This window comes from Neomonachus schauinslandi, chromosome 7, assembly GCF_002201575.2.
Source record: "Neomonachus schauinslandi chromosome 7, ASM220157v2, whole genome shotgun sequence".
NCBI classification, from domain to species: Eukaryota; Metazoa; Chordata; class Mammalia; order Carnivora; family Phocidae; genus Neomonachus; species Neomonachus schauinslandi.
Window position 1 is genome coordinate 103,122,803 of NC_058409.1, and position 11,399 is coordinate 103,134,201.

The 11,399-nt window shown below is 47.4% G+C and overlaps 1 protein-coding gene across 6 annotated transcripts in view; it reads right to left on the reverse strand.

The window, feature by feature from the left end:
• Window positions 1–219: 219 nt before the first annotated feature.
• CYFIP2 (cytoplasmic FMR1 interacting protein 2) overlaps window positions 220–11,399 on the reverse strand; it is a 108,125-nt gene continuing 96,945 nt past the window's right edge. For 4 of the 6 annotated variants that reach the window (XM_044917136.1, XM_044917135.1, XM_044917137.1 and 1 more), the window contains 3 exons: window positions 7,740–7,978; window positions 5,957–6,104; window positions 2,807–3,181 (listed from right to left, as the gene is read on the reverse strand). In XM_044917136.1, coding sequence (XP_044773071.1) covers window positions 3,014–3,181; window positions 5,957–6,104; window positions 7,740–7,978 — 555 coding nt within the window. In that variant the 3' untranslated portion in view covers window positions 2,807–3,013. Of the gene's footprint in view, window positions 3,182–5,956; window positions 6,105–7,739; window positions 7,979–11,399 lie in introns of all 6 variants that reach the window. The other 2 variants (XM_044917132.1, XM_044917133.1) reach the window with 2 other exon arrangements.

Below are 11,399 nucleotides of genomic sequence, written 5' to 3' on the forward strand. Positions count from 1 at the left end.
CACTCAGAGCTACTGCCTGAATCTCGTCCAGTGTCAATCAATTGGTAAAGGTAATGCCCCAGCGAGAAAGCACAACAAGCCATTAGTTTAGGATGCACCGACCTGCTCTACCCTATCTCCTTCCATTCTCTTCAGGATGTTTCCTTAGTTATCAGTGTTCACACGGCCTTCCATAGATCAACGAGCCCCAGGGGAGGACCAGGAATCACGGCCAAGATGCTAGTTTGGAAGCAGTTTTAATGGAGATGGAAATGTTTATCAACTCAACACAGGTACCCCAAAATACAAAGCAAAATATCATTTTCAGCTGCATAGCAAATATGATTTAAGAATTTAACATCATTATTTGATCACAAGCGTAAATATAAGTCACCATAAATAAATGTAAATTCATTGTACAAAAATCCCCAACAACTCTTAATACAAATATGGTACATTTGACAGTTTCTGGAACAGAATTTTTTTTTTAAACTTTTTAAAACCTAAGATTTTTTTTTCCTGGTTCTTAGACACACACAAAAAATCAAATCAAAAGGAGGCAGGAATACCAGGGAGGAAAGAATATTAAACCTGTTTGGTATTCATAAATAAATGTGCCAGCGAGCTAGGGAAATGAAATGTCTCTCCTTAAGGTGAAGACCTCAATTTACCAGGGTCAAATCTCTTGAAGATAATAGGATTCCACCCAGGGGTCAAATTCAGGGTTACAGAGGCAGGACCGAGGGGCAGCTTGCTGAAATAGCAATCCCATCAAATGGATGATCCAAATCTCCACAAAAGCAGTGGGCAAGGATCTGGAATAAACTCTAGGACTTAATAGCTGGTCACCTATCTGAAAGACGCACCGTCCTCAGAGAGGACGAAGATTCAGAAGACTCTGGAGCTTAGAGATTTTTACGTGGGTTTGGAAGGCGTGTCCTACCATGTGGTGTAGCCTCTCCCTTCTGCCTTTGGGACACATCTATGGTCATCAAGAGGAATAAACAACAACAACAAAAAATCAGAATAGGAAGTGGCATCTCCAGACAGGATCTGCCAGCTTCCACCCTGAATTGTTTTCCTACCCTACAAATATTTTCTTTCATGGCTCAGAGGGAGCTCAGAGCCCAGGTTAGCGATGGAGAGACCCTCTCAGTGGTCCTCAGATTTCCATGTGCAACAGAACAGCTCGGAGAGGTTGTGGAAGGTACAGATTTCCTTACCTGACTCCCAGAGTCAGGTTAAGTCAGTTAAGTCAGGTAAGACTTAACTGGTTTGGGGGAGGGCCCAGAAATCTGCACCAAATGTGGCTAACTTCAGGACGTCCTGATGGAGGCCTCTGGACCACACTTGGTGAGCCCCACCTCTCTCCTCCCTGGTGAGCAGAGTGTATCACACAAACCTCTTGCTATGGATTGTTTTTTCTCTTTCCATTGGATTAAAACGGGCCACCTGATTAATGGTAACCATTTGCATTCATCCGCCCTGAGGGAGGGGACCATTGTTGTTGTTTCTATTTTCTCTCTTTTCTTTTCTTCCCTGGATTGGGGGAGAGATATCAAATGTCTCACTTTACATTTTCTTACAAGCTCAGGGTCACAGGTTCCCTTTGAAGAAGAGGTGCTCTTTAATGAGACATTCATTCCCAAAGGCTTCCATCCTTCTAAACAGTCTCCCCATGCTCGGTGGGAGATTCTGCGAAGACTTTTGGTTCAGTTGGAGAAATGCAGGTAGACAGGCCCCTGTGAGATATGCTCCATGACTCAAAATCTAGGTTAAGGAACACTGAGGATGTTGAGAGCAAAAGATAAATTTCCTAAGAATCTTTCAGCTTCTACAACAATGAAAGTCCCGATTCACTAAAACAGGACTCCTTTTCTGGGAGTGTATCCACGTATTAAAAACTCATTGACAAGTGCTATTTATATTCCTCACCCCCCTGACCCCAATATGTTTTGGGCTTCTGTTGAAATAACCCCTTAACATTTTCTTTCTCGTGGGAGTTTTCCTTGATGAGAGAGTCTGTGCAGAGAAGTGGTCCCTAATTTGGCCACCGGCTACTGGTGTGGGCAGTACGTGCCTGACTTGTTCAGTGCTGTGTTCCCACTGTCCTCGGCCCTGTGCACCTTGCTGAATGAGTATTCAGCAGTATTTGCTGAATGAATAAAGGAACCACATCATCATCAAGCTGAGATGGTCCCACAGCTTTCGGGGCTATGGAATTCCTGGCTATGTCAATAAATACTGCTTCCGCACAGCAGGCCTGACCATCTTTCTACCCAAATTCCAGTCAGTGAGACATGGTTGTGAATGCATTCCTGATTTCTCTCTAGGAGCGCCCTGAGAGGGGAGTGTGGTTTGGGGGAGTCCAGGGAAGGCCAGAGCCAACACCATCTATCACGGTGCCAGTACCAGGAACCTTGTCTTCTGTTTCCCCCGGCTCTCAGCATCTTGTTCACAAGCACTATTGGTGGTAGAATCCCCGGCATCCAGAGTAGGAGGAGATGCCGCCTGGAAAATGGGGGGGAGGGAGCCAGAGGAGGTGAAGAAGCCAGGAAATGGAAACACGCCTGTCAGGCTGGGCTGTTATCTCGGGATACGCCATGCTCTTGTCTCTTTCTCTGAGACTTCACTCCTGGGGTGGCACGTGGGCACTAGGTAGGAGGTCACCATCTGGGAGGAGGTCTTGAGAGGCAACCATGGATGTGGGGTGGGGCTGTGAGGTGGAGAAGGGGTGAAACTAGGGCTCTTAGCACGGCTGAGGGGAAAAAAGAAAAGAAAAAGCACATACTGCCCTGTTTCTTTTCATTTTTTTTTTTTTCATTGACGCTATGGAAAAACCACCATGGAGATGTCATGGGAGAGCATGCACAGGTCCAGCCCTCGGGAGGTGTAGATGTGTTTGGGGAGGTTCTTGTTTGCTTCCAGGCTTATCCCATATGCTGTCCAGTCGGACTCTGTTGCAGGCTGGCCATGGCTTTCTCTCTCCTGCTTCTTCTTCTCATCCAGGTCAAGGGTCTGCAGGCCCTTCCACCTAGCAGGTGGTGGCCAGGGACTGGTGGATGGGTGGCTGGAAGCAACGCACATGCTCTACAGTGGAACTGTCCGTCTCCACGGACTTCATGTACTTGTTCAGGATGGCAAAAACCTCATTGTTCAAGATCTGGTACTTCCGAATTCTGTCTGCCATCTTCTTCAGGGGCTGTGGAAGGACAGGGAAGTGCAGGTTAGGGGCAGGAGGAGGGGACAGAGAAATAAAAAGCAAGAGCAAGAAAATGCAGTGAGGTTGGGGTCTGGGGTCCCGATGCATCAATGATGTCACTCTCTTGCTTACAGGCCTTCTATGGGTTTCCAGAGCTTAGCAATCAAATGTTAACTTGGCCATAAAACCCTTTGTGAGTTTCAAAATTTACTACCAGGCTACAATAATCAAAACAGTATGGCACTGGCATGAAGACAGGCCTATATAGATCACTGGAATTGACAGCCCAGAAATAAACTCTTCCACATGTGGTCAAATGATTTTTAACAAGGGTGCCCAAACCATTCAATGGAGAAAGGATGGTGTTCTCAATAAATGGCGCTGGGATGCCGGGAATGGCCCACAATCCCTGTACTGATGGATGAAAGATGACTCCAAACGCTGTTGTGAAAGAGAGGAGAAGGCAAGGGGGTCAACGCTCAGAGACGAAGACCCTTTGCCGTTCTTTGCTCCCGCTTTTATTGGTCCTTCAGGATAATCATATCCTTAGCATTGTCTCTCAAGCACGTGATGTGTGACAAGGGGTCTTACTGGAACTAGGAGGATCTGTTTACAGGAAAGATACGATATGCTAATCTGCGTGTTCTACGAGTTCTGCTAAACATAGCCTAGGGGACAATGCATACGTCTCTTAGATCACAGGGCGGCTGTTTGTGCTGAGAAAGTTTGGGGGAAGACAACTCCCCGAGGCACTCCCACCGCAGAGTGGTCACGAGGGCCTTGGCATTCCGAAGGCCCGCACCCTTCTCCAAAACCTTCCATCACCCCCGGCGGCCTCTGTGTTACATTTTAGCAAGCCAGGCATTCTGGATGATTTCATGCTTGACATTAACTACAACCCTGGGGAAAATGGATATCCACATGCAAAAGAATGAAGCTGGATCCTTACCTTATATAATATATCAAAAACTGCCCCCCAAAACAACAACAAAAACAAAAACAAACTTTAAAATGGTTTAAAGACCTAAACATAGGATCTAAAACTATAAAACTCTTAGGAGAAATCACAGAGGAAAATCTTCATGACATTGAATTTGGCAATGATTTCTTAGATGTGGTACCAAAAGCACAATAAAAGAAAACATAAATTGGACCACATCAAAATTAAAAACTTGTCTGCATCAAAAGACACTATCGACAGAGTGAAAAGGCAACCCATGGGATGGGAGAAAATATCTACAACTCAAATATCAGGTAAGGGATTAATATCCAGAATACATAAAGAACTTCTACACCTCAACAACAACAAAACAATCCAATTACAAAGTGAACAAAGGACTTGAATAGACATGTCTCCGAAGAAGACAGACAAATAGCCAAACAGCACGTGAAAAGATGCTCAACATCACTAATCATTAGTGAAATGGGACTCAAAACCAGAATGAGATAGCATTTCACATCCATTACGGTGGCTATTACCAAAAACCCCAGAGAACAAATGCTAGGAAGCCTGTGGAAAAACTGGAACCCTTGCACAATGCTGGCAGGAATGTAAAATGAAAAGAGTATGGCAGTTCCTCAAACATTAAAAACAGAATTAGCACATGATCCAGCAATTCCACTTGTAGGTAGCTACTCAAAAGAAATGAAAGCAGGGACCTGAACAAATATCTATACACGCATGATCCCAGCAGCATATTCACAGTAGCCAAAAAGTGGAAGCAACTCAAGTGTTCACTGAAGGAAGAATGGGTAAATATAATGTGGTATATACATACCATGGAACATTATTCAGCCTTAAAAAGGAAGACAATTCTGATACAAGCTACCACATGGTGGCCTTGAACACATTATGCTAAGTGAAATAAGCCAGTCATCAAAGGATAAATACTGTAGGACTCCTCTTATATGAGGTGCTAGTCAACTCTAGAGACAGAAAGTGGAAGGGTGGTTACCAGAGGCTTGGGGGAGGGGAGACTGGGGAGTCCCAGTGTTTCCCTCTGGGAAGATGAGAACGTTCTGGAGGTGGATGGTGGTGAGGGCAGCATGACAGTGGGAGTGTACCTAATGCCATCACACCGTACACTTAACGATGGTTAAAATGGCAACTTTTACCTTTATGTATATTCCACCACAAGGGCAAAACAAACGAACGAACAAACAAACAAAAAACCCTTTATGGGGTAGCTCCTGCTTCCTCCTCCTTTCAGCTGCCCTAGAGACCCACTCTTTGTTGTAGCCACACTCCTTCAGGTCTCTGTGCCTTTGCTACAGCTAGCTGTTCCTTCTGTCTGGAACATCCTCCCCACCCTGCACCCCATTTTTCGCCTGGTTATTGGCTGGTGGTCATTCTGGACTCGGCCCAAGCGCTACCTCCACCAGAAGTCTTCTCTGGCCACCCCTCCCCGCCGTCCCCCCGGCCCAATTTCGATAGCCACGACCAGCCTCCTCCCAGCCCCGCGCCTGCGTGACTCCCACGTTCGGTGAGAGTGTGTGTGCACGAGGCGCCGGCATCGGCCGTCTGACCGGCACGGGGAAGGGGTAATTCAGGTCTGGAGCTCGGCCCAGCCCTGCAGGGTGACCTGATTCATCCCAGCAGGTTATGAGCAAGTGACGCATGGCTTCCGACCAGAAGGTCCCCGGCCGCTGAGCATTTTTGTACCTACCCGTGGTGCAGGGACTTGGCCTCCGTAAGCAGCTCGCCCTCCTTTTCAGATGAAAGCCGGCTTGTCAGGCCTGGCCCTACTTCCCAGGCCCCAGCCCTTGGCTGCTTACCACATTCTTAATGACCTCATCCTTCCCGTCCTGCCTCTGGACTTTCAGCAGGTGGTAACAGAAGTCAAACAGGTCGAAGCGACGCTGCTGGCCCAGCAGGACGATGATGGAGCAGCCCGCCCAGTTCAGACCATCACCAAAACATTGCCTGGGGGTGGGGAGAGGAAGCAGCTGAAGTGAGGGGCAGGGGATGGTGGGGGGGACGGCCCTCATCTTGGGCCAGGAGTACAGAGAGTGAGCAAGCCAGTCCCTGGGTCAGTCCTCTTAATCTGTAAAGTGGGTGCAAGGGAAGAGGTGAGCGTACATTCATTTGTTCCAGGGACTATGGCTTAAGTCCCTCTAGCCACAAGGAGGTGTCAGCCTGTCAGCCACTGAGTTAAGAGAAAGAAGATAAATTTGCAGGGAAAAAATTCAACCAGTCCTTGAGACTTCTGCGGCTGATGAGAATTCGGATGAGACTCGGTCTCCTCAAGGAGCCGGCAAATGCTTGTGAAGGGAAGGACCATTTTAAACCAGAAGACCAGGTGGTGGCTGTAGCCCCAGAGGGCGGGGACAGGCGGGGACCAGCGGGGATGGGGCGTGGTGTGTGGAGGGGCCTCTGCGGCCCGGCTTGTGGGGGCCGGCGAGTGGTGGCTGGCACGTGGGGGCCCGCGTGCGCACGGGGCCAGCGAGTGGGGGGGCCAGCGAGTGGGGGGCCCGGCGAGTGGGGGGGCCGGCGAGTGGGGGGGCCGGGGGGGGGGGGGTGCCGGGGGTCGCCGGCGCGTGGGGGCTGCCGGGGCTCTGGGTCTGGCGAAGCTCAGCCGCAAGCCGCCAGCACCCAGCAACATCCTGGGCACGTCCAGAGGCTGTGGGGTCATCTCTCTGCTGTTTTTCTTATCCTCAAGCAGCAGCTGCAGCCCAGTGGGCAAGCTTCCCCGCTTCCTCATCACTCCGGCTAGAAGTGCAGGCCCAGCAGCTGCTCTGAAAACAGCTTGCGCATCCCAGCCCAGTCCCAACACGACTTCCTCAGGGAAGCCTTCTCTGGCCTTGTTCTCAAGAGCTCTCGGCTCCTGCAGGGCAGACCCTGTCTGCCTTCTTCCCTACTCTGGTCTCAATGTGTAGCTGGGCGAGGGAAGGAAGAACTGGAATCTGCTTCTGTCTTCTCTGACCACAGGACTGGGTTCCTCTCGGAGGCTTCCTGGTTTTCAGGAGTAGAGGCCTCACGAGCCAGGCTCATGTGCACACGTTAGGGCATGACCTTCTACTGAGGAGGCCTCACCCTGTTCTACGAACCCTGCAGTTTTGTGAGGGGTGAGGTGGAGGCTGGGGTTCTCAATGCCAAAACCTCCCCAGGGCTCCCTCCTGCCTGCCCAATTGGAGCAGCTTCCGGTCTTGGAAAGACCAGGCCCTGTGGGGTCCTAAGTCCCAATGCACACACTCCCTCTCTGCCTCCAACCCACTCGTTGCCTTTCCTGGAATGTGCCCCCCGCCCCTCTAAGAGTTGAATCCCAGGCAACGTGCAAGGCTCAGTTCTACTGTGTGATTTACACTCCAATAACCCACTCAGCTCACTTCTCAGGTACCTGTCACCCTTCCCGCCTTTGCTGTATGAGGCCAGAAACCATCTACTTCTGCTCAGCATTGGTGTCTGTCCAGTACCTCGCACATCATAGGTATTCCAGAAACAGCTGTTGGACAGCCCACCCCTGCCCTCTTTCTAGTTGAGCCCTGGTAGCCTGGAGACTCTTGTTGGGGGGAGACATGCAAGTGGGGCGGTGACCCAGCCTTCCCTGGGGGTACTCACTCAGCTGTGAACTCATTGGTCCCCACGGGGATGCAGTAGACGAACTGCATGGCACTCCAGAGCCGGTGGAACTCCACGCACTCGTCGACATGCATGACGCCATTGGTGGGTGGTGGGCCCCGCCAGATGGGGTCCTGCAGGTAGCTCCGAATGCGTGTCAGGATGACCTCAAACATGGACAGGCCACAGCACAACCGCTCCTTGGTCAGCAGGTCGCCCTCCCGAGCGATAGCGATTTGCTGGGAACACAAACATGCACCTCGGACCCCATCTTCCACCTCTCACCAGAGATTCCCATGCCCTGGAGCTGGCTGTAGCTGGAATTCACTCACCAGAGTGGATGTCTTGCCCAGAGCTGGGCACTACCTTTGTAAGCCCTAGGGCAATAGCAGGTGTCTTGTGGTAAGACTTACTTGTGGCAAGTGAAATCTAGGCGCTATCAAGGACGAAGAGTCAAACTAAAAAAAAATCCCAGTCTACCATATAATGAAATGCTATATATCCACTGAGAAGACTGAGATGCTACTACTAGTTCACACTCACTGAGTGTGTGTATAATACATCAGGCCGTGATCTAAGCTATTTACTCCTCACATCGACCCCATGAAATAGGTGCCATTGTTATCCCCATTTTACAGATAAAGAAACTGAGGTTCAGAGAGGCAGCCACTGAGTGGCAAAAGCTGGGATTTGAATCCTGATAGTCTAGATGTATGGGTTAAATTGTTAAGTGAATATAGAGCAAGTTTCAGAAAAGGATGTATACTACAGTCCTATTAAAAACATCAACAATATGCACTCCCACAGACAAACAAACAAAACCATATGTGGGTGTGTGTGTGTTGTAAACTAGTTTAGAAGGAAACATCAACTGTGGGAGCAGATGGGCTTGGATAAACAGGCAGGATGTTCACTTTTTACTTTAAATACTTCTGTACCGTTGAATGTTCTGCAATAAAAATATGTTACTCTTAAAATTTGCCACTGATTTTACAGGATCATTTCCTCCCATTAGAAGTCCTCTGACCACTGTAAACTATCTCTATTAATAATTTAAACTGGCTTCCTATCTGGGTCCCGGTTATTGCATCTCTAATAATCAGCTGGCTAGACAAGCACATCAAAACACATTACTGTCTGCATTATGAGTAAAAATGTCTAGGGGTAGAGGTCTCAAAACCATCTGCAAATAGTAGATAGATATCAAAATCTGAGGTCAAAGGAAGGTCTCCAAATCTAGGGACAAAGTTAGAGAAGGCTGGCCTCTGAGACGGAGAGGTCCACAGGGAGCTCGTGAGGTCAGCTCTCCAGAGGGAAGTCTCCCCAGAGAGCTCATGTTACAAGTGCCCGGAAGGAGCCTACCTGACTTCTCCCTGTAAGCTCTCACCCTGGAGCTCCTAGAAGGAGGGCAACCTCTAAATTAATCCACAGAGGGAAATAAATCAGGAAACACAATGCTGGAGCCTATTAGGAAAATGGGCCAGGAGCTTAGTTGTCATGACAACTATAAACTGACAGAAGTCTAGGACAAAAAACATGAATTGGGGAAGATGAGTGTGACAACGTGTGTTTTAAGCATGAAGGAGAGGGAACCCTGATTCACGGTGACTCGTTTTGATTTCGTAGGCAGAGAAAGCTCCTGAGCAGAGACGAGACCATTCAGGTTGCCACAGTTGGCTAGATACAGGTCTTTAAAAAAATCCTGAACCTAGTGCTTGATTCTGTTCTTACCAGGCAACACTATACGCTGGTATTTGGACCTTGAAAGACCTCTCCACTCAGAGAGTGCCTGGTACAAGGAAGATGGTCAGTAAATACATAAAGGACCCATATTTGTTTTCAAGTCATGAATATTCTTCTTCGTAAATTAACACAGAGACTTCCGGTTTACTAATTAATCTCGCGTGCAACCAGTTAGTCTGAATCAATTCCCAGGGCCTGACAATCACGGTGGGGAACTAAAAATTAGCTATGGGGTTTATAAATCTGCAGCCAGATTTGGAAATCTGGTAACCTCCCCACTACAGCCAACCAAAGGGCCCCTGATGGAAAAGGTTCAGGGGTTTTGCCCTTCCTCAGAAAAGCATTCACCCTTCAGTTTCTTCTGGGAACTGTAAAAATAACACAGTCACTTGGGTAAATATGGAAAAACACTTTCAAAAAGTCATAAGAAAATAAAAATCTCCCATAAACCCCATTACCTAGAACTGAGGTTTCTTAAAATACTGATCTATGATTGGTGTTAATGTATGTGAGTGTGAGTATACATCCATAGCTAACAGAATTTGGATCAGACTGTCTATCTTGCTTTTTTCTCTTCAGATAGCAGCAATCTACAAAATCATTTCCTTCAATATTTTCAGTAACGTAATTTTTTAATGGCCATAGAAAATGGCCACTGATAGATCACCATTTATTGAATCTTCTATGCTTACTGGTTATTTTAAAGTGTTTACAAATTTTCATTATTACCGGCAATTCTTTTTTTTTTTTATTCTTATGTTAAATCCCATACATTACATCATTAGTTTTAGATGTAGTGTTCCATGATTCATTGTTTGTGCATAACACCCAGTGCTCCATGCAGAATGTGCCCTCCTCAATACCCACCACCAGGCTAACCCATCCTCCCAACCCCCTCCCCTCTAGAACCCTCAGTATGTTTTTCAGAGTCCATCGTCTCTCATGGTTCGTCTACCCCTCTGATTTCCCCCGCTTCATTCTTCCCCTCCTGCTACCTTCTTCTTCTTCTTTTTTTTTTTCTTAACATATATTGCATTATTTGTTTCAGAGGTACAGATCTGAGAGTCAACAGTCTTGCAAAATTCACAGCGCTTACCAGAGCACATACCCTCCCCAGTGTCTATCACCCAGTCACCCCATCCTTCCCACCCCACCCCCCACTCCAGCAACCCTGTTTGTTTCCTGCGATTAAGAATTCCTCATATCAGTGAGATCATATGATACATGTCTTTCTCTGTTTGACTTATTTCGCTCAACATAATACCCTCCAGTTCCATCCACATCATTGCAAATGGCAAGATCTCATTCCTTTTGATGGCTGCATAATATTCCATTGTATATATATACCACATCTTCTTTATCCATTCATCTGTCGATGGACATCTTGGCTCTTTCCACAGTTTGGCTATTGTGGACATTGCTGCTATAAACATCGGGGTGCACGTACCCTTTCGGATCCCTACTTTTGTATCTTTGGGGTAAATACCCAGTAGTGCAATTGCTGGATCATATGGTAGCTCTATTTTCAACTTTTTGAGGAACCTCCATACTGTTTTCCAGAGTATTACCGGCAATTCTTAAGCAACTGTCCTCATACGCAACACTTTTTAAGCTTCTCTCTGATTATTTGCTTAGGATAAAATCCTAGAAGTAGGACTCTGCAGTTGCAGTGGATACATATTTTAAAAGGCTTTTGCAACATAGTAGCAAACTAGTCTGAAGGGAACCTGAACCACTCTACACCTTCCCCTCCTTAGATCTTCACCAGCTCTCTCTTAGCAGTAAGAAAAGTGCTCTGCCAACTTGAGGGATGAAAAGTTGTACCCCTTCTTTTAATTTCCATTTCAGTGATTACTGATAAGGCCGAAAACTTTTGCTGTTTTTTGTTAGCATTTAAACCTTTTAGGGTATGAGTTT